This window comes from Danaus plexippus, chromosome 31 (genome assembly GCF_018135715.1).
Source record: "Danaus plexippus chromosome 31, MEX_DaPlex, whole genome shotgun sequence".
NCBI lineage: Eukaryota > Metazoa > Arthropoda > Insecta > Lepidoptera > Nymphalidae > Danaus > Danaus plexippus.
In genome coordinates, this window is record NC_083558.1 from 2,076,354 (window position 1) to 2,100,280 (window position 23,927).

Sequence of the window (23,927 nt, forward strand, 5' to 3'; positions counted from 1 at the left end):
ATTAAATGTAATAATGAACGCGCACACCATAAATTAAATGTCCGCAAAATGTTTTAAATGGAAACAAAAACAATATATTAGAGAGTCATAAAATCTTTTGTCAATACAAATGTGACGCCTTACAGACAAAAGGCGTGGAAATATCAGGTTAACCGCAGTGGCAGTTAAGACGACAGTTTAATCCTTCCCTTGTTAAAATTTAACTAACTGACTAACAAACCGAGCAACGGTATTTAAATTGAAAAACGGGTTCAGTACAATTTATATAACATTTTTTTTTTTTATACTAATTACAAAATAGTTTTCGTAAATCTAATATTTTTTTTTAAATCCAATATTTATATATTCTTTATGTTATAGGGAAAAGTAATTTTTTTTTGACATAAATAGTACTGTTTAGAGTAATAATATTATTCCTCGTGACGGTCACCACAGTTTGTTATCAGGGCACACTGTCATCCTAATGAGATTACCCTTCACGGCTACTGTTCCCGTCTCAAGGGGTTCAAAACCCATTGTCCGTAATTTCTAAATCTGTGGGCTGATTGTAGTTTTCGGGTGTCTTGAGTCGTTTGAAGATTTTTGTAATTTTTTTTTTATTGTCAGTCTAAACCGATGTCCCACGAGTCGTAAATATGGCATTTCCTTTATATATATATATATATATATATATATAACTGTATGTTAGTATTCCGTTTTGTACGGTATTTTTATGTTTACTACTTATTGTCTGTGACTTTGTCTGCCTGAACTTCGAAGTTTGGCTAATACATGGACGTGAGCGACATTAATAGTATATATTCTTGATACTGATTTGCACGAAATTCCTTGGTACGTTATAAATTACGTGTTGTTCTGATGTCTAAGCTATATAATTGAAAAGTCTTATCAAAATCTGTACGATAGTTCTTACTTAACTAACAAATATGTATAATTTAATGTACTGCACTCGTTTCTCTTTTAAATAGTCTGATTTAAATGTTTAAATTTAACTTAACTTCTGTGTTCCAGGTGAGTACGTGATCCAGGGTGATTTGCCAGGTGAGCTGGTCAACGAGGAGCGATTCAACCTGCTGGAAGAGACGCTCAGGCTGGTGGAGCTCGGAGACGAGGGCGACGCTAAGGATGAACAGCCACAGGTGAGCAGATCCGTAGTGGAATATGATGAGAACCGATAGACGTAGCCGAAGAACTGAGTATAATATGATGCAAAGCGTATACTAAGTTCTTTTTAATGCATGTATATTGAGAAATATCCTATATAAAACGAGTAGACCAAGTAGACCGGGACGTTTTACGGATTGCTCGATGGTTTCCAGGCGGTAGAGGGCAGCAGTAGCGGCAGCATGCTCCACCCGGCGATGCGGCACGTGCCGCACCATCCGCTCGCTCACTATCACAACCAGGTGAGTCGCATCGACATGGGCTTAGCATTTAGGAAAACAAACGACTTTCACACGCGACATAGTTTGCATGTTTAATATTCAATATCTAACATTATTAAGATAATACTATTATACGTGATTACTTTTCTCAAATAAAAACATACTATATATATATATATATATATATATATATATATATATATGTATATCTGTTTGTTACAACCCAACCTCTAAAACTTAAGAATTTCGTTAAAAACTTTAATTTTAACCAGCATTTTATCATAAAAACACAATCGATTGTAATAAAAGTATTAAGTGAACGTAGATTTTATCAAAACATTATCAAAAAAAACACAGCAACAAGTGTCCGACACCCGTGAGCGATGTCGCCGGGTGATAAATGAAGTGTCGCGGGCCGCGGACCTCACACGAACAGCGACGGACAGACAGACACGCTGGGGCTGGGTTAGATAGGCTCGATGTAGATAGTAATGCTGTGCTTAGCAAATTTTGATGTAACTTTCAGTGCTGAATAGGCGTTGAGAATGAGGAAATGAAATATTATAATGAATTAAAACAAACAGACAGATAATGTTTAGATTTATATATTATATATATATAAATATATTATATTATTAGATTTTTTGTTCCAAATTTTGTTTTGGTTTCCGGATGCTTAAAACGAGCCCACGAATACGGTAGCCGGATTATGGTTATCGATAAAATAGTGATGTCAGCGTTTCACACATCGATATTTTCACACACATTTTCTATCGTATATATATAAATATCTAAATCATTAATGTTATATAACTTTATGTATTTGAATAATAATATAGTAAACGTAATCGATGCTCACCAAGAGCTATCGATGTCGATAGTAGATCGGTTCCATCGACAGGTCACGTCACTATACGTGGAATGTTATTTGCTTAGGACGCTCAACATCTCGAGGGCGTCTCGAGTGGACGCTCTCATTATAAAACGGATACATTTTAAATATTACAAATATATTCTTTAAAAGGAATCCCTATTTTTCCATTTTTTTTGCTCTCTTCGTTATGCTACGAATGCTATTTCCTTATCCTAATATTATTTTTGTTAACAAAAACACGTGTCAGAATCATGTATAATCGGTGAAAAAATAATTAAATTTCTACGACAGAACTAGTAGTAGGTACCTACGTTGTTTGTTAGATCAGCTATCTGCTGTTGATCTCATTAAAATCGGTCAATCCTTTTCCGAGATTTGCCGTAACAAATAGACAGACAGACGAACAATATATATATATATATATGTCATTCTGTCAGTCAGTCTAGAAGGTACACAGAACAGCTTCACAGCTATTCACATTAAAAGCCTCTCCATGATAGTCGGTTCAGTATGACGGGTCCTCTCTGAGGTACATGTGGGCGTGTCGCCAGTCATCGGTCGGAGCCCTAGCGCTCCTTTGAACACCTAGGTATAAACCCATCTACATCTATAGATATAGATATAGATGTAGACCTGATATTATCTACTCGTCAAATTCCACGTCACGATGTATCTATACGAGCTATGCTTTTTCGTTCGGCGATGTCCGATTTCGCTTAACATTTGCCTTATCTTCCGTAACATCTTAAGAGGGTTCGGAGATTACGTGTTACGGACGGATTGACGTAGAATTATTATAGCTAAGATTGTAGATGTGAAAATTTGTGGATGTGTGTGTGTTTGTTGCTCGTTCACGGTAAGGATGCTGAACGGATTTTGATGAAACTTGACAGTGATGCGGCTTAGACATGAGAATGAGATAGTATATAATGTGTCTTCAGTCCGTGTAGTTCCCGAGAACACTTCATGACAGGTGTATTGTGTGAAGTAACGCGACACGCGATAGATGGCGCTGACAGTTGGCTCACATATATTACATCAACAAAATTATACGTTACAATTCGCTAACTATTACAAAGTCCGCGCGACCGAAGTCGCGAGCAAAAACTAGTGACATCAATATAATAAATGTTCTATCAATTCGGACTACGGCTGGATTGATTTTGATGAAATCGAATGGACAATCTTAGATCTGAACAAAACGAAATTAGCTATCGGCTGATATCAAACAGCTGTTTTTGTGTCGTACAGACACAGATAACTTTATATATATATATAGGTATATAATAAAAAACCTATCAATTTGTCATTTCGTCTGTTCGTGGTGGCCGAACGTCAGTCGTCTCGTAGCAAAGACATTAATCACTCGGTTATTTGAATTCTGTTCTCCGCTCGCACCAGACTCGGTCTGGTACTAAGATTTTAAGCTCGGTCTAGACTGAGCGCTGACTTTAATGTCAGTCTCGTTCATCATTAAATCATTGTTTTTTTTTTCTATTTAACTAATTTGATATTTTTTTTTAATATCGAATAACTGTAGTATATTAGTGAGTTATTTAGTTAGTTTAGATGCTACGGATCGAAGGCACGGCGCGTAAGATCGTGACATCGAGGTCGGTTACATCAAAGAGATGCCTGATAGCGTTCGTATTTGACTAAAGTCGAAGTCACTACGTTCGATCACCTTACCATCAGTCTCAGTAACGAACACTTTCAGTGCTGAAGTTTCGAATCTTCTCGTACAATAAGTTCGCCGTATGTAGGTTCCTATGTATTTTAAACTCAAAACTTCGCGTTTGGTTTGCTGATCGTAACTTGTGTTAGGGTCAATTCTATTAGGGCTTAATGTATGTCTGTCTGTTTTGAGTTGATTTTTGTACGTCTTTTAATCTATATAATATATTCTCACATTATTACGACATAATATTAAAAACTTATATACCTAAATAAATATAAATAAAATTATAATCACTTATACAGGGTGTTAAAAATTATTCGATGCCTTGTCACATATATATTTTTTTGGGCCCCAAATGCACTTTTAACAAATGATATGTCGACAGTTGCGGCGAGCAGGTAACCCGCCCAGTGCGGCCATGTCCTTTATCAAACCGCTAATTGATCTTTGAGACTGACAAAAAAGAATGTACATAAGTCTCACAATTGACGGCAGGTCCCAAAGTTTGAGATCTGTTGAGATTTTAAACTATTAGTCTGTTATTTAAACGTTACTTTGTTTTGTTTAACTTAACTTGATGAGTTTAGGATATCGTGGGATTTAACTGTCAAGATCTGTACAGATTTGTATGTTATAACATGGAAATCTGAACAGATCTTGATTAGACCATTGCATAGAGTTCACGATAGTATATATGATAAGTATATTATAATAACTTACGTTTCGTCTTAATTTTCAATATTTTTTTTTTAAGACTTTTGCTCTGTTTTTTAATATTTTGTTACAAAGTTGGGAATAAAGTTTTTTTTTTAAACTTATTGTTTTTTGTTTATATTATAAATGAGTATTTTCGCATAATAATTATATTATTGGTAAGTGCGATATTTTAGGAGCGTGTACCTAATGTGTAGATATTTATGTTTGTAGCTCTTTAACGGAAAAAAATCTGAACGGTTTTTGAGGATATTTTAAATTAATATAGCCCGTATATAAGAAACATATAGTATATCATGTGTCTTCAGTCCGCATAGTTACCGGGAACGCTTCATGACAGGTGTATTGTGAAGTAACGCGACACGCGATAGATGGCGCTGACGGTTGGCTCACGTGTATATAGTCTTAATATATATACCTACATTTCAGTCGGAGCACAATTCAAAAATCAAAGCAAACAAATTCGGAGACTAAACCTAGTATTGAACAAATAAAATTTCAGAACATTTAATCTTTTTTTTTTTAAAAACTAAAAATTCTCAATAAAGAATGTCCGTGGTCTGAAGGAGATTTTAAAACACAAAAGTCGATGCATTTCACGCGGCGGGGATGTGAGCCGTCGCATTGTTATTGATTATAGCTCTTATGCGCATCGCAATAAGGCGCATTATGTTTTAAGTCCCATGGGACTCGGTAGCGGCTGTGACCGGATCATAAAGGTTTCTATGAAAAATATTCTCAATACCCGAGATTTGATTATCACCGAGCGCTTTGAATAAGCCGACGGTTGGCTAGTCGCTGCATACTGTAAAAGTTACTCGCATGTTTGTTTGTCTGTTACGTTAAAACTACTAAACTTATTTTTATTTATATCAAGCTCAGTCGTCAGTTGTATACAAATACACACCTAAATACATAATAATGTTTATTATAAAGCAAAATTATTATATGTCTGTAGACGGTACAATAAAACTACGTATAAGTGGGTCGTTTTTGAAAGAATATATCTGGAGAAATCGGAGATTACACACACACAAACACAGACACACACACACACACACACACACACTGCTAAAAAATTACTGAACACAAAAGTAATGTCAACGAACTCACACTTTCATACGATCCTTATTATCGATCAATGATCTATAGATCGCGGCGAGGGGTCAGCAATTACTGAGCCATTCAGTTACAGAGATACGTGATCCAGTCGCAGACGGACGGACATATAATATATGTACACACAATGACCGGTAACAAAATTCAAACAGTACATCTTATACGTGAATATTAAATATATTTCATATAAAATAAATACACATACGTTTAAAAACAATTTAACTTACATACAATTGATGTGTTACGTCTCAACATCCGACCCGGTAATTTTACGTATTTACTTAAAGTTACATCGTTCCGCTACACGACCGTCGCGTACTTTCTTCGGACCTTTTCTTCGTGTGTCCGACGTCTGGAGCTGTCTAAATTAATTGAATATCAATATATTTATGCTTTTTGTATAAAATATATATCTTTACAATGAGTACATACTGTCTGTCTATCTATTGTAAGTATTGAATCTGTAAGCTTACTTACTAAGGTTGTATCGTGGGAACTAAATACGGAGAGTTTGCAGTATTTTCATTAATAAATTTTATGTGCCTATTTATATGATATATAACACAGAGACCTGGAGCTTATGTATAATAATATATAGAGGCGTCTTCATCTAATATAGTTATTAAAGTTTTAAGATGCCACTATCACTATAACCACCGCGTGTTCAGTCACGCGTGCTCTCTCGTACGGAAAATAGTATGAATATAACACGAACAAAGTCGCGTGTAACCGCTAGTATAGAGTTAAAAATTTTCATTAATGACATTTAAACCTTTAACAATATATAAACAATATTAAAATAGTAACTACTTACATTATAATAAACGTAAAAATAAATTACAAGTAAGTCATTTTATCGCCTGAAATTAAAGAATCCCGAACTTTGACGTGAGACTTAAAAATAATGTACGCAAAAAATTGGTATCCAATTAGTTTTATATGACATATATCGACTATGTAGTTTGGCGCGTCTTCTCTCGGTGAGACGGCGGAGTGATCATAAGATAATCCCATTAGTTAATCTACTTTATTCGAAAGATTCACTAAAATCTGTTCAGCAGTCTGCAAGGTCAATAGTAACACACACACACACACACAGTCATGATACATATAATATTATCGGGACTTTGTTTTGTTCTTGCATGAAATCAAATTTAACATAGTAAAAGTTCAACGAATTACAGTCCAGCCGTTTGATGAGATAAGCTCTCACGAACAGACAGACGGAGATATTAAACAAATCACAGGTACGTAATTGGCTATAAGAATCCTATCTTTCGATCTACTTTTAATATTTTAACCAAAAAAATAATTATTGTTTAAGAAAAAATCGTTTTAGATAGTCTATGATAATTTTTTACTGTATATATATATGTATACATTCCTAAGTACGGTGTGTAAACTATGCTTAACAAATCGCTCGTCCAACATACACTGTTATAAAACATCTTTTTGACGGACAGCTCAAATGATCCGTGTTATAACAAGCATTAACAAGCCGCGGGATGGGACGAGCTGGAAGTTCAGCTTGTCTTGTTAAACTGTGTGTAGCTCTGTTACGAGTGAACACCTAAACTGAGTCCTACTTAACCATTGAGCTACTATAGTCTTTTAAGAATATGAGACAAACGTATATATATATATATATTTACTAATGGATTATCAATACAGACACACGTTCATAATGAATTTAACCTAAAAATCGAGCCGTTCAGATTGTAAAGCTCATCCCAAAGAGAGCTTTCTACCGTTACTCGATACTTAGCCTCCACTAGTTGAACCGTCGCCGCGGAGAACGTACGCCTCGCGAGCGCTGTAAGATGTGATCTTTAAATCCATCCAGCATCACCCAGCATCACCCAGTACCTGATAAATGTGCAATATTTAATGTCTGTGCAATATTAGTTTTTAATTAAATTTAATTATTTATATTTACATATATATTATTATTATTATTTTTCTATCGGAAATGGATTTTCACGAGTATCAGGTTAGTATATATTTTTTTCAAATATACATATATATATATAATTCTGTCACAGTCCCAGCACACGTTTAGGCCGAATATTTTTTTATATATATATATATATATCTTCAATCAATATTTAGTATCACTCGATACCGCGACTTACTATTAATTATTTCGGCCCCTTCAATGCATGTAACTGTTAGTACAAAGAAATTGACAAAGTGAAAGCCTCCTACCACAGACATACGCTCGCAACATCTTAGTTAATACTTATTAAGTTAACTGTTCGGTTAGATTACTCTTATATTTGTTACCAGCTTTTGTGTGCGACCTCATCCGGGTTATCATTTTAAAAAATTCTTTCGAAGAGAAATGTTTTAGACATGTGCTTGATATATGTGTGAGCCAAGAGCGCCATCTATCGCGTGTCGCGTTACTTCACAATACACCCGTCATGAAGTGTCCCCGGGAACACGGACTGAAGATACATTATATACTATGTCCTGTTCCTATATCTAGGCTACGTTACTGTAAAGTTTCATCACAATCGGTTCAGTATTTTCCACGCTAAAGATCAACAAACATCCATCCATCCCCACAAAGCATTTTCAACATATATATACCATTGTTACTCACTGGGATATTACTTAAAACATTTGTTATATTTACTTCGTGAAATAAAGTTATATATATTAATCAAAAAAAAATATATATATATATATATATATATATATATATATATATATATACTTTACTTTATAAATAACTACTTTATATATATACATATAAAGTGGTTCATTCCTATAAACAGCAAACATACAAAATTATTAAAATGCCAACGACAGCGTATGCGTAATAACACGCTAGGTGTGCAATTTGACATCAAGGTAACGAGTTCGGTTCCCGCTCGCTAATTCTATAATACGCGTGAATTGTTCAAAAAAATTAAAGATAATTGACTGTTTTTGTTACCGTCACATGGAAAATACATAGTTTTTAACGTACAATGGATGACGGACAGACAGACAGACAGACTAATCGGTAGGTACTCTCTTATTTTGAGGTCGGTGAAGTTGTAAGCATCTCAACCATCGACACATTCACGTAGCCGCGCTCCTAAACGCCATCTATAGTAATGCGAAGTTTCATAAAAATCCGTCCATCAGTTGTTTTTTCATCAAACGGCTGCAAACAGACATCCTGACACACTTTCACGCTCAGCTAGCGGGATGTACGGTAAAGTTAATGTCACTTTTAAAACGACCGAAAACGTTAGCCGTATGTCTTTGCGCGCGGTGAAGACATTTGTTTTTTTTTTTTCACCGATACTAATTAACGACCGCTGTTTTCTTCGCTCGACTTCGACTTTTTAATTATGCTGAAAGAGAAAAGTATATATTTTTTTTAATATTACATACGTCAGCCAACCGTCAGCGCCATCTATCGCGTGTCGCGTTACTTCACACAATACACCTGTCATGAAGTGTCCCCGGGAACTACACGGACTGTACATACATTATATACTATATGTCATTATAATGTGTAGGCTATATTAGTGTAAAGGTTTTATCAAAATCCTTTTATTGCTTTACGTGTTAAAGTGTTACAAACATACAGATATCCTTACACACTTATTATATATATCTCTGTGTGTGTGTGTGTGTGTGTGTGTGTCTGTGTGTGTGTGTGTACAATTACAAGTAGTCATTAAGATCCATCGCGTGCCACAAATGGCATGTTATTCCGACTCCTTGAGATCCGACCAAGGTCGCTCGGATGGCCCGATGACGGCTAGCGGTGCATGCCAGTACTCCATAGTACGATGATCCGTTTATATTTATGGAATTGGAATTAGATGTAATATTTTTGGAATTGGAATTATACCAGATAGCTCCGGTCTATTCCAGTTTGCGATACGTATATATATATATATTTTAAATGTCCGTTAATGTCAGTGTTATTTCAGATTACGATTATTCCGTAGGTGGATTTTTTAAAATCTGGAATTATTCCATTTCCTGGATTCGTATGTGTTATGTTAGTGATGTATTTTAAGACCTTAAATAATGTGTGTATTATATACAATAAGTAATAATTTATAGTTTTACCAGACATAATTATGTGTCACACGTAATTAGATAATTTTCCTACGTTTATTTCTAACACAACTTACAGCCCGTGACTTCGTATGCGTTTCCTTTAGATTTAACTGTCGACCTTGTGTTGCTCGACTTAAAAGCTGCGGAAATTTTTCTTGCATTTGTCGGAACAGACAAACATACACACATTATTAAAAAAATTGTTTAAATTTTTTTTTTGTTTTTTTATTTTAATTTTTTTCGATTGTCAGTGGATCAGATTGATTAATTTGCGTGCATGTGTGTTGTTTGAATTACGCGATATCTCCTAAACAGTTTCGTATGTTATCTGTACGGGCACGCATTCATCTTATCAATCGTATCTCATAAACCGGAAGGTATTAAAATTTTTGAGTTAAAATATATTTTATTGATCGGTTAATTTTTATATCGAACGAGGCTTCGATAAACTTTTATTGATGTGTGAATTGAGGAGTTACGTGCATATGTATGTTTGTGTGTATGAATAGTAATAAGGCTTTAACCGGTGTAGAAAAGGGAGGTTATTGAATATTGATTTTTTTTGTATCAATTATTGTGTTTTGTATATTATTGTGTGTATCTCTTCATCGTTCTTTTGACATCACACCATGTATATTGTATAATTAGTACGTTTTATAATGAAATCTTAACAGATTTTGAAAGTTGAGTTCTTAACAGATTTCTTTCTTTTATCGTTTTGCTTGTTCGCGTATGTTTTTAATCGACTGCAAAGAGAGAAGTTCTGTTCTGTTCTGTGATTCACGACTTACTCAAAAACATAAAACTTAAATTGAACAAGAATTAATAATATTGAACATTTTTGGGGTTCGATAACCTAAAATCGATTTTTTAATGTTTTTTAATGTTATCAGATTTGGAACATTGAAATCTTTATGGATTTGGAAAATTACGTTTGTATGTAATAATCTCGAATCTACAATTTCAATGACGTTTTAAAGAAAATTAACGTTTATTATAATTAATTACATTCTTTTGCTTATGATATTTTAAATGCGCATGTCTGTTACTCTCTCACTTGAAAACTACTAAACAGATTTTGATAATACTTTTCTGTTATGTAGATTATAGATCGGAATACGACCTAGTATATAATTTATACTGAAATAAGTGTATCAAAGTGGATCAAATCATATCATTTGTATTGGGTCACAGCTTAATTTGGAAGTTCACGCGGGCGAGGTCGAAGGCGAAAGCTAGTGTTTATATTAATACTGTTTTTGTCCGCTTGCTTCTCTTCGTAACTCTACCGTGTTTGATATTTCCGTTTGTTATTACGAGAAACCTTTTAAAATACTTAGAATATTAACTTGTAGATGACGTACCTACATATATTAAGAGAAATAATTTACATAGGGATCATTTGTCCTTAAGTTACCCGCCATTCATCTTAGCGGCGTGGCGGGCGGACTTTAATTTTTATTAATATAATTGAAACTGCGTGTACGTTTGTAACATCGACTATATCAGAAACTAAACTATTATGCTGTCGAGGATCTAAAGCAGTTAATGAATTTTTAACTGGCTCAAGTTAGTTCGGGAGAGTTAGTTACATCTGATTGGTTAATTCAAATTTAGAACGCTCTCGTTTTGTATATATGTGTATGTGTCCGTCTGTGTGCGTAAAATACGAGCGCGTGTCGAGAGTAAAGCTAACACTTGTAAATTTCTCCGCTAGTGAGGCGACAAATTTAACGACTATCGATAGTTTTTATAAATATATTCTTCTACGTATATATCGAAGATTAAAATATTAAATAATTAAATACTTAACATGCAAAAAAATATTCAAAATGAAATAAATGTAAATAGCTTTAAATATTAAATTCATTGGTGAGTTTGGGTGAAGTTGCTTGTTTTGAAGTATATTTTATTTATCGTATATCGATAGTTTTGCGTGGCCGCAGTACATCACTAGCCCGGCAACGGCATGTCCCATGTTTGTATAATTCTTAACTGTTAGACACTTAACTGCGGTCGTTTTACTATTTTAATATATATGTATTTTTTTCTCTCCGCGCTTTATTTTTTTGTGTTAATTTCGTTATTCTGCTGTTATATTTTCCAACGGAAATTTCTCCGTTATTTTTTCGTTGCGACGAAGTTTTTGAACAACATTACGTTAATTTAATTTTTTTTTTTTTTTTAAATTCCAACTCTTTCTTCTATTGTACATATACTTTAGTTGCTGCTTGTGATTTCTTTAGCTTCTAATTCGGAATTTAATTCGCTCGCAACATCTTAGTTAATACTTATTAAGTTAACTGTTCGGTTAGATTACTCTTATATTTGATACTAGCTTTTGTGTGCGACCTCATCCGGGTTTTCATTTTAAAAAATTCTTTCGAAGAGAAATGTTTTAGACGTGTGCTTGATATATGTGTGAGACATCAGCGCCATCTATCGCGTGTCGCGTTACTTCACACAATACACCTGTCATGAAGTGTTCCCGGGAACACGGACTGAAGTCACATTATATACTATGTCCTGTTCCTATATCTAGGCTACGCTACTGTAAAGTTTCATCACAAACGGTTCAGTGTTTTCCACGCTAAAGATCAACAAACATCCATCCATCCCCACGAAGCATTTTCAACATATATATACCATTGTTACTCACTGGGATATTACTTAAAACATTTGTTATTGGACTGGAGGATATCTTATATACTATACAGTATACGTTATTCCTATATCTAAGCTACGTAACCGTCGAGGATCATCAAAATCCGTAAAATAGTTTTGAAGCGCAAGAGCCGCAAACATACCTACATACATAAGTTAATTTAAACTTTCTCATTAATGACATCAATTGGATGTAAATATCTCATAGATGTGCGAGTTTTTCGTTATTTTTATTACGAATTTTATATTTAATTTTAATTATTTATATGTATATATAATGGCGTTCTTCCGGAGAATATTGAAACGAGGAAAAATATTTTTGTAATATTTTATCTTTTAAGGTTTTTCTCTTGACATAATTAAATTAGGTGTATATATACATACATACATAAATTATGAATATTATATTACGTTTCCTTAGAATTATAATGATTTCTGAACGTAAACCTACAACTTACAATTGAACAATAGATTTGATTTACCGTTTTTGATCAAACTCTGTGCGGAGATAGATTATGTTATAGAATAATAAATACCTATTTATTATATTATGTTTACCGTATCGGGATTCGAACGCGCCTGTAATGTAATTATTATAGCTTTATTTAAACTCGTTAATTTAGGTAAAATTTAAACGAAATCGCAGGAAATAACTAGTGTAGAATATATTCATAAAATTGTTTCCTCTAAAAATTTTAAGGAAATGACTTAAATAACACGAACAATGCGCTTACTACCGGACACCGTGACACGGAACACGCACAGTTTAGAGTTAATTCATAATTTATTAAAGTTATAGTGTGAATGTTTTATATTGAAAAACTGGAAAGTACGCGTAATCTCCCGACGCGGACCCGTGGTAAGCGCAGTCCGGTAGCTGCAGAATTTAACGCCATGTCGTTATAAACCTAAACGTAAATGTTTATCGTAATCAAATATTGGCTGTGAAAGTCAAAGTATCCCTGTTCCGATGTTTTTGTGTACAGTAAGTGGTAACGGTCGCTCTCGTTAATTTTACTTCAACGAGATCGCGATGACTCGCCTTTTATTGCCGGTCAATAATTTTTGTGTGTATGATATTTTTTTTTAATTATGATCTCATTGACACTGAACCAGATCTGGGTGGCGTGTCTTGTATGGGGACCTCACAGCATCGACCATAAAAAAGTCCTTTAAATTCATATTGTTCAGTCTACATTTCGTTTTTCTATCACCCACCATAACGTACGATTAAAAACTCACACTAATATATAATTTTACTTAATATATTAACATTAAAAAGTTTACATTAATAATCTTTATTTAATTCGATCCCTTATATTTATTAGTCATACGTAACTTTCGATAGATATTGAATAATATTTTTACATATCCGGTAATGTTCAGCAGCGCCATCTATCTTGTTCCACTGGATATCATGTGTCAGTTGTGTTATTTTAGACAATAGATGGCGTTGAAAATAACTAACTGTAAACCGGTTTAACACAAACTAAACCTAAATTACAAAATGTATATAGATTAAGCTTAATTTAAATATGAAGTTTATGAATTAGTAATTATTTCCCGCGCTCAAGGATCTCACAGTAAATATTATATTAGGATCTTCTGCATGCTGTCGGTGTATATTTTCAGTACAATATATTTGATATTCTGGTTTACGAAATCAAAAAAAAAATACGTCACCATGAGCTGGAGATTGAGCTGCTAGCAATAAAATTTACATCTCAGTAATCTCCGCTCGTGCGATGAGTTTTTCACCTTTTTTTGTTTCGTCGTTATTCGTTAAAGTTATTTTAATTTATTCTCTTACAGTCATTGATGCGCTCGATGTCAGTGGAACAGCGGTGGCAGGACCTGGCCTCGCTGCTGACGATTCCTCCGCCCCCTGACCAATACCAGCACTACCAACATCCGCACCCGCACCCGCATCCCCATCCCCACCCGCATCCGCACCATAATTTAAGGTGAGTAACACATAGGTACCACACTTTTGTACGACTACCCCGTTTATTGTTACTTTGTTTGCTATAAAAATGCTTCTCTATATGTGTTTTCAAACTCGACGAGATTTAGTTATAATTTTTTAATCACATCTCCTAAACTTAAGGCAATATCCGTTTTTACACTGGGGTACCAAATAAGTATAAAACTATCAATACATTTGCATACTCCCATATATATTTAAATTTCTCATATTCAATTCTATTCTATAATAAAACGCGACATCTTTTTCTGACAGCGCCCACGGAGGGGCGGGTTACGCTCCAAACTATCACGCCCCCATACCACCTATACCGGAAAAACATCACGAGGTTTACGGTGAGATTAATATAAAGAAATACATTTTATAAAAAAAACACAAAGATCTCTATCACGTATGTAAATACAAAGAGCTGACGGGTCATGTTATGATGGCCATAACCATAAAACGTATATACGTTTCTTTTGAAGTTTTGTAGTTAAAATTGTAAAGGGATTTTTGTTGGTAGTAATTTGAGACCTATCCCAGGTGCCCCAGCGCCGCTGGACGGAGCGTATAAGGTAGAAGCAGCCCATCACCCGCAGCAGCACGATGGACTGTACTATCAAGTAAATACTCAGCTGAACCAACTACAGACATTGCTATTATGAACTTGTAAAAAAAACTATGACATCCATTCATTTGAATGAACCTAATATTTTCATATTTACTAAACGTTTTTTATTATAAAAAAAACTACACACTCAACGTTTCAGTAGCTTTGTAGCGAGTGTTATGAAGATTAAATACGCGTAGTAATCCGGAAATATTGGTTTAATTTCCTAAACGGAATTCCTATATCCAGACACCTACGGAACCACAGCAAGACGGATTCCTCCAGTCCATCCTGAACGACGAGGATCTCCAGCTGATGGATATGGCGATGAATGAGGGTAGGTACCACTTGTATTTTATTATTTTAATAGTTAGCCTATTTTTCTATCTTTGTATCTTAATGAAGGTACTTGAATTAATTGAAGAAATAATCAAATAAAATTGCTAATATTTTGTGATAATTTTACGTTACGTGTTAGAAAATTGATGTAAATATATATAATGATAGTGATAATTGATTGATCACTGGGAATCATTACTGAAAGTGAGCACCGAACATGCTTATCTTGTGACCACCTAGTGATGTTTCATTATTTCTTTCCGATATCTTTAACGTATATAATGTAATTTATGTCCAAAAAGATATCACTAATATACAGAATGAGAAATGAGGACATCATTAATTTTATAATAATTTCCGTAAAATTAACAAATTCAGAAAAAGACATCGATTAAGTCTAAGAAATTCAACAAGGACTTCGGTTCATACATACATACATACACATTATCATACATATATATATATATATGTATACAGACTTTATATAATTATGTCGCAAATGGTAACATTGCTGAAGGTTGGCTGATAACGTGATATGATAACGTCCGTTATCACCTGATAACAGATGCTATTTATGGTACCATGTTTTTTTCTTTTTGGCCATTAACTTCGAAACATTACATTAATTATATATTCAATATAAATAAAGAGAAACAAATAATAGATTCGTCAAAGGGCTTTCATCAAATCTAAATGTCTAATGTTTGGTTACAATACAAATATCTTTTATACCCATGTAAAGGTTCTGTATGTATAAGTTATTAATACCTAAATATATAACAATAATATGTAATAAAGTAAAGCAATATTATCAATTAAATTCGATTTTCCCTATTGATGTCATATCGACTGCTAACATTCATACATAGACGATATTCGTATTAGCAACACTACCCACATCCGCTATGTCGGTGAAGATGGATCGCTGTTTAAATAAGATTCAATTAATTCCTATCCAAACATTCACGTGATCCATCTTGCAATTGCGAATTAGCTCCCACTGGCGACGGTTGTATTGTTGTTGATATAAAGTTATCAAAATGGGAATATTTTCTTACGTGTACAGATTGTTCGTGAAGAAGTGATTTCGTTTTGCGTTCTTGTTCATTATCTGTGCGCAGTTTAGATTTTTTATAGTGCTTCAATCCCGTTCAGGACTTTAAGACAGAACATTGAAATATCTTGATATTTTTTTACGTTCCGATCGACGAAGTTTCTGTGTGGTGACCAACAAAGGCCTACCTATGCCATACTTTCTGAACGTTCGTACACAAAAGAGTAGAAAGGTGCACAACACTGATAACTGTGTCTGTCTCTGTGTTTACTGCTGTGCTCTAAGACGTCCCAGGACTAGCTGTGAATCTCTCATCAAAGTACCCGTTTTCGTCTTGAAGAGATACAACTTCTGTCTTTGGTCCTTCAAATACCGTCAGGACAAATGATCCGTACTACGCAAAAACGCGTCCTAGCTATACAAGATGTGCCCTCACACCTCCGCCGGCTGAAATACGTTTGCGTTATGAGAATAAAGGAACTAACGCCGACAATTGATGCAATCTTATCGAAAACGGTTCAGTTTTATTAAAACACACGAATATCGGATAAAGATGTATCATGACAGATATCAATACACGAACCCGTTTCACGGTCTGAGATACTGCAATATGTATCGCGCGGATTTTATCAGATCATACTATCACTTATACGACGGTGAGTTTGAAATTATTCGACGTGACAAAATTAATGTATAATTATAAAATTTCATCTCAAAAAAATTGTTTATTGCTTATGAGTTCTGACATGTAATCCATTCGTGCCTAACACGGGACTTCGAAGTTATTTTTTTTGGTAACTTTTCAAATTAATACAGAAGTTAATTTGGGGTTCTCATATTTGTTAGCCATTATTGTCGCGTGACTCGTGTTCCTAACCAAACGGAACCAGCAGAGATATTTCATTAAAAAATTTTGGTCGGTTTAAGTCTCAATAGCTTGGAATGATCTAACATCAGCGTGGTAAGCCACAGTATGACAACAATTAAGCCCTCAACTGTATTTTGCATTACGTTAAATAATTTTATATAATGATGGGTTATTTGTTGTCTGAAGCTAAGTCGTGGTGACCTGGAGGTTAAAGGCCCGCCTCTCACACGTGAGGGCGCGGGTTCGCAACCTGGCAAGTACCAATGTGATCTTTTTCGAGTCATATGTACTTTGTAAGAGTATTTAGACCCCACTGGCTGGAACAGGCTACAGCAAGCCTTGGGGTCTAAACAGCCCCAAAAAGTGCTGGTGCAGAAGGCAAGGGGAAACCACTGCAACAAGCTTCCCAAGAAAGTCCTCATGTATACGGTTCACTGTTACGTGAGGACCACGACGAGTCTGCAGACTCTTGCGACGATGACGATGATGATGAAATTTAAAAATACCCTTATTTCTTCATAACAGACATAAAATTTATTTAACATGTTTTTAAATAATAGAAAATTAATATATCTCACTTCATTAACCATTCCAATAAATGTTCGTGTCTTTGGAGCATTTAATGTCAGGAAGAAAAAAAAATTTTTCATTATATACATCTATATCCCACCAAAAAACCTTCATGAGTTATTACGTAACAGATGTACATACATTCAATTTAATATATCGTGCGCGTGCAAAGGAGTGACGTCACGTTTACCAGTAATTCTGTTATCTCCACAGCGATTTATTTACACTATAGATTATATTGAAAGCTAGTAGAAGATAACAAGCGATTTGTCATAACAGGTCTAGGTCGATTTTGATGGAGTTCCGTTATGCTAGACTTGCACATATCGAGATAAGGGAACAAATCAAACGATCGTATAATATAGTGATTCTATACCGCGCATTCAGTTATGCGAAAATCAACGAAAATCTTGAAGAATCATGTAAAATGTGTATATTTATATTTTGCAGGCATGTACACGATGCGGATGTTGGACGGCGCGCCCACGGTGCACCAGACACACGCGCACATGCCCGTGGCGGCCGGTCAGTCTGTCATTATATGATATGATAATGATAGTTAACTCTCCTTATCAAAGCAAATCTCTCTGTTTTCTTGTTATCAATTATCACTGCTTGCTGACACAGTTTGCAATTAAATGCAGCCCAGATTATCAATATAGTACTTTTTTTTTCCTCGTATTGAGTACTTTGGATAATTTGTACTTATATTTTTATTAATAATAATAAATATATATATTTTATTATAATATATTCCTCATTTAAGTAAGTTATGTCCCATGTTATATTTATTTACTTATTACTTTATTAATATGCGTCCTTATTATTATATATACAGGGTGTAACTGAATCTGAAGGGTGTTCTGTTATACAGGGTGTAACACAAAAATTTGTAATTAACAGAACGTGATTCGGCATCAGACAGCGCTGTGTCGTCCATGGGCTCGGAGCGCGTACCCTCGCTGTCTGACGGAGAATGGTGCGACGGGAGTGACTCCGCCCAGGAGTTCCACAGGTACGGAGAAACGTCATAAAGGACAAAGAATTCAGTGCACAGTTATACAGCATCTAAATTTAACGAGTACAGTAGCTTCGCATGCGTAGTTATCACCCACCACTACCTCAAAACGCGTGGTGGGTGAAGTGCCTTATAGTCATATCATTATATTAATTTTTATGTCCAGTTCAAAATTCCGACCGTACGAGGCTGCTTACGGCAGAGAGAGATCCCACGCGCCACAGAAGAAACATCACATGTTCGGGAAGCGCTCCTTCCAGGTGAGAAATTGTCAAACATATATGTATATATATGTGTGTGTGTGTTGTCTGTGTGTGTGTAAAAAACTATTCTAAATTCGTATATAACATGTGAGTATAACGATTCCTTAACGACATTAACAGACCATACATATAAGTCTATTTACAAACATTATCTCGTCTCGTTGGCCCAGCAATGTCTCTTATTATTTACAGACACGCGTGTCGTGACGTATTGAGATGTATGTAATAGTTATAATTTAATATTCCAGGAACAGCCGTCCCAAGAAACCAGACCGGTTGTGAAATACGAATGCGAACAAACATACCATGAGATGCATATGCATGCAGGTGACTGAAGCTCATATCGCTTACTTATGATAGTTACATGCTCATGCAAATGTTGTATCTGTTGCTTATCTCCATGAGACAACATGTAATCTTGCTGGACAGATTTTGATGAAATTTTTTGTCGTAATAATTGATTTTTTTAAAGAGATATAGCAAGTTTTTTTTTTACTATTAATAGAAGATGTAACTAGCATACTATATATATATATATATATATATGTACTAGGTTTAAAACTACGGATATGTCTGTGTTTCAGAGTACACCCCTCGCCAGCACATACCGCCCCAGCTAGGTGTTCAGCCGACGTTGGACATCAATTCACCACACTCAAGCCACGCATTGCAACATGTAAGAATATATATATATTAGGGTCTCTCCACACTGGACGTTTTTTTTTAAGCCCTTAGATTTTTTTTTGTTGTTCATATGAAATTGGTTATATCTGTTTCATAGAGAAGTCAATAAAGAAGAATAATTGTTATCAGTATCTTCTGTGTTGCTTAAAATCTTGATGAGTCTAAGAAAGATTTTTTTACTTAACTTTAAAGAAATTTGAATTTAATTATATTCACCTTCTCATAATGTGTTCTACCAAACAATTAAATTTTATTCTACCATAAAATATATTTTTTTCATTGAGGAATATCTGTCTTAAATAAAGTTGACTATTTATTACTAACCCCCCGCGCCCCACAGACAACGCTGCCGAGCCCGAACCCGCCGCGATTCGGGTTCAGTTCGGGAGACAGAGTGAGACACAACCACACATACAGCGCAGCCCTGCCGCCCACAGAGGAGAGACTACCCACGAGAGATAAGAGAGGTAATGTATATACGAATATATATATATATATATATACTGTTTTTTGTCAACGTGTGAGTGAGACTTAGTGAGAATTAAATGTTGTAGTATGTATAATATATACGTGAGCCAACAGTCAGCGCCATCTATCGCGTGTCGCGTTACTTCACAATACACCCGTCATGAAGTGTTCCCGGGAACTACGCGGACTGTACATACATTATATACTATATGCTATTATTATGTATAGGCTATATTAGTGTAAGGTTTTATAAAAATCGATTCAATGATGTTCCTTGAAAGCGACATCTTATCATTTCATTTTACTTTATTCTACAAAATATTTACAATCATATATATATATTAATATTATTAATTACTTGTTGACAGTCCGCCGTCTGACCGACGGCAGTACTTCCGACAGCGGCAGCGGACATCTCAGTAGAGACGAGAAGAGAGCGAAGGCTTTAGGTGTGTATGACATAAACACATATATACATATATATATAGCTTTACTCATTATATCAACTAACCGTCAGCGAGAGTCTCATCAAAATCGGTCCATCCCTCTTAAAGTGTAACCTATTCACCGACTCACTATCTCTCTCTTACTCACATTTGTATATCTCTCTCTCTCTCCTGGAACATTGGACGCTAACTAACTAATAAATTAATATGAAAAACCGTTATAACGATATCACACACGGACTATATAAATTAATTAATATATATACACAAGGTATACCGCTGGAGGTCCAGGACATCATCAACCTGCCGATGGACGAGTTCAACGAGCGGCTCTCCAAACACGACCTGAGCGAGGCGCAGCTGTCGCTGATCCGAGACATACGGAGGCGGGGCAAGAACAAGGTGGGGGGGGATGTGCACATACCTGTGGCGCCATCTGTGCCCGTCTGTTACTAATACTTGTGACTGGACATGATTAATTATAGCAAAGCGTTTTGATTATGTAGTGGCTTAATTTAAGTTTGGGCTTTTTTGGGATTTGAAAAATATACCGGACTTCATTCGTTTTGTAGAGCGTTACTGGAAGTAGTGGGACTATTGAGAACCGAGTCTGAAACTGTACCTCGAAACAATGTATATATAATCTCTAAAAATATAATTTCCGCCAGGTGGCAGCACAGAACTGCCGGAAACGGAAGCTGGACCAGATCACCTCCCTGGCAGACGAGGTCCGCACGGTCCGCGACAGGAAGGCCCGCACGCAGAGAGACAGACACAACCTGCTGGCCGACAGGCAGAAGCTCAAGGAGAGGTTCGCCGCGCTCTACAGACACGTGTTCCAGGTACGCACACACACACGCACGATACATCCTTAGGACGAGTCGCGTCTCGGAACGCGACACGGACAGTCTGCAGTAACATACGCATACATACGCATACGATCAACTGTCCGTGTATTATATTGTTACGAGCTAGTATTTATATAATATCGCTTGTGTCGCTTGTCGGCAGACCGTCTCTGAACCGACCTAGCGGCCCTTTTACACACGACAAACGAATTTCTAGAACATTCCAAAACATTCTCGGTAATATGTCTACTTGTATACGAACATTAACAATAGACATGTTCCAGTAAGCGTTTAGCTAATAGTTCGCCCGCTCGTCACGAGATGGCGCTGTCGCTCAGCGTCGAGAACATTCCACGATATTTAAACCGGCGCGATAATATAATATATACACCAACATTGGACGTGTCACCAAATTACTCGATTCATATTATATGTCCACTGACCTTCGACCTTTCCCCGCAGCACCTCCGCGACCCTGAAGGACGACCCTTGTCCTCCAGCCAATACTCCCTACAACAAGCGGCTGACGGCAGCGTAGTTCTCGTGCCCAGGATGGGAGGAGGTTAGTGATGTTATATACTGAGTGAGTGAGTGAGTGAGTGAGTGAGTGAGTGAGTCAGTGAGTGTACGTTTCATTCAAATAAAGAGAAAGTACTGAATTACTTAGCTTAATGTAAGTTTACATTTAAATTTGTCCAAGCGACTCATTCGTTCACATTCACCGCCAGACCACTCCATGAACCGGACGGAGGAGGACCTCGAGCGGAAGAACAACTACGAGCACTAGTGCGGCACCGACCGAGGACAGCTCGCGGATGGGTGGCCGCCTTTTAACTCTCGCTTATCCTTTATATGAGTTAAGTTAAAATATATTATATATATGTTGGATATCAAACACACCACGTGCGGCCCACGCCGGGATGTGTCCCGGAGATACGGGATCGAGGAACCCCGATGTGGACTGCTGGTGTTGGCAGGCGTGATGTCAATGTTCCGGTTTTACGGGATTCCGGGATTCAAGAACACGGGATCATTGAGTACCAATGGGATTCCGGAAATATAGTCGACTTCATGAGCCAATGAATCTAAATACCCGGACAAGCGTGTAATTTAATCCCATGTTAAAGTAATTTTGGTTTTCGGAAGCAGTATGAGTCCCGGGTTCCCGGGATTCCGGGTTTCTAGACCGCGGGATCGTGGTCTTAGCGCAGAAAATGTTTACAAACAAGTCTACCAAGATACATTTGGCGTCGCCGCGTGAAGTCGCGCGGCGAGCTTGTCTTATTTATTTTTCTATATTGTTTTCGTTCCCTGTATAGATTGTTTAGTTGAATTATTTGTGATAAACTAATGATATAATTCCATGTCTTAGTGACAGTGTTGCCAGTGTCGATGCAATAAATGTAAATTTAGTTTGTAAATAGGTTAGGTTATATATGAGAAGTACAAAATTATCAGGCGAAGGTCCCTACGGAACAGACAGACGGTAAAACAGTTCATTGTCTTATATATTTTGTTAATTAAAAAAACATGTCTGAATAAAGGAAAGATCAAAAATATTATACATTTTAGTAGAAAAATATATTTGTTTTAAGATATGTTCTCTCCGGTGGGACTCAGCCGAGGTCTTTGGATCGTTTTTTTTTTTAATATATTATGTAATCTACATGACGTCACGAGGACAACCAACGAGTCCGGACACGCGGAACCTCTTTGTTCGTTTCAACCAAAAAGTCTCTGCTGTCCTCGTGTCATTAATATAGTGTAGCGCTTCTTCAACTTACTGTAATATTTATGTAAGGGTCTCTGGCGACGGGTAATGCATTTCACTAAGTTTTCTAAATAAATACTTAGCGTGGCCACGTGTTTATTATTTACCTCTCTCTATATAAGAATGGAATAAATCGGACTGCAGTCTTATTAACAGAACGCCTGTGAGAAATTAATAAATTAGTAATAGAACGCCTGTGAAAAATTTAATAGCAAATATTTATGTTGTCGTGTTTGCTATAACAACAAAGCCTGTGAGAAATTAATAAATTAGAAAACAGAACGCCTGTGAGAAAATATTAAATTAGTTATATAATGCCTGTGAAAAATTTAATAGCAAATATTTATATCGTCGTGTTTGCTATAACAACAAAACCTGTGAGAAATTAATAAATTAGAAAATAGAACGCCTGTGAAAATTTTAATAGTAAATATTTATATCGTCGTGTTTGCTATAACATATATTTTAAGACATTTTTATATCATTTGAAGATTATTCCGAAGTTGATCTGTTTATTTAT

General features: G+C 35.6%; 1 protein-coding gene across 9 annotated transcripts in view; it reads left to right on the top strand.

Moving 5' to 3' along the window:
* Positions 1 to 23,496, top strand: part of LOC116778361 (segmentation protein cap'n'collar-like) — a 60,880-nt gene extending 37,384 nt beyond the window's left edge. For all 9 annotated transcript variants that reach the window (XM_061525939.1, XM_061525940.1, XM_061525941.1 and 6 more), the window contains exons 6-22: positions 1,012 to 1,139; positions 1,320 to 1,406; positions 14,315 to 14,466; positions 14,742 to 14,821; positions 15,012 to 15,091; positions 15,328 to 15,415; positions 18,360 to 18,434; positions 18,813 to 18,924; positions 19,094 to 19,187; positions 19,439 to 19,517; positions 19,775 to 19,866; positions 20,215 to 20,341; positions 20,711 to 20,791; positions 21,060 to 21,190; positions 21,457 to 21,630; positions 22,099 to 22,198; positions 22,365 to 23,496. In XM_061525939.1, the coding sequence (XP_061381923.1) occupies positions 1,012 to 1,139; positions 1,320 to 1,406; positions 14,315 to 14,466; positions 14,742 to 14,821; positions 15,012 to 15,091; positions 15,328 to 15,415; positions 18,360 to 18,434; positions 18,813 to 18,924; positions 19,094 to 19,187; positions 19,439 to 19,517; positions 19,775 to 19,866; positions 20,215 to 20,341; positions 20,711 to 20,791; positions 21,060 to 21,190; positions 21,457 to 21,630; positions 22,099 to 22,198; positions 22,365 to 22,423 (1,739 nt within the window). In that variant the 3' untranslated portion in view covers positions 22,424 to 23,496. The remainder of the gene's footprint in view (positions 1 to 1,011; positions 1,140 to 1,319; positions 1,407 to 14,314; positions 14,467 to 14,741; positions 14,822 to 15,011; positions 15,092 to 15,327; positions 15,416 to 18,359; positions 18,435 to 18,812; positions 18,925 to 19,093; positions 19,188 to 19,438; positions 19,518 to 19,774; positions 19,867 to 20,214; positions 20,342 to 20,710; positions 20,792 to 21,059; positions 21,191 to 21,456; positions 21,631 to 22,098; positions 22,199 to 22,364) is intronic.
* The last annotated feature ends 431 nt before the right edge of the window (positions 23,497 to 23,927 follow it).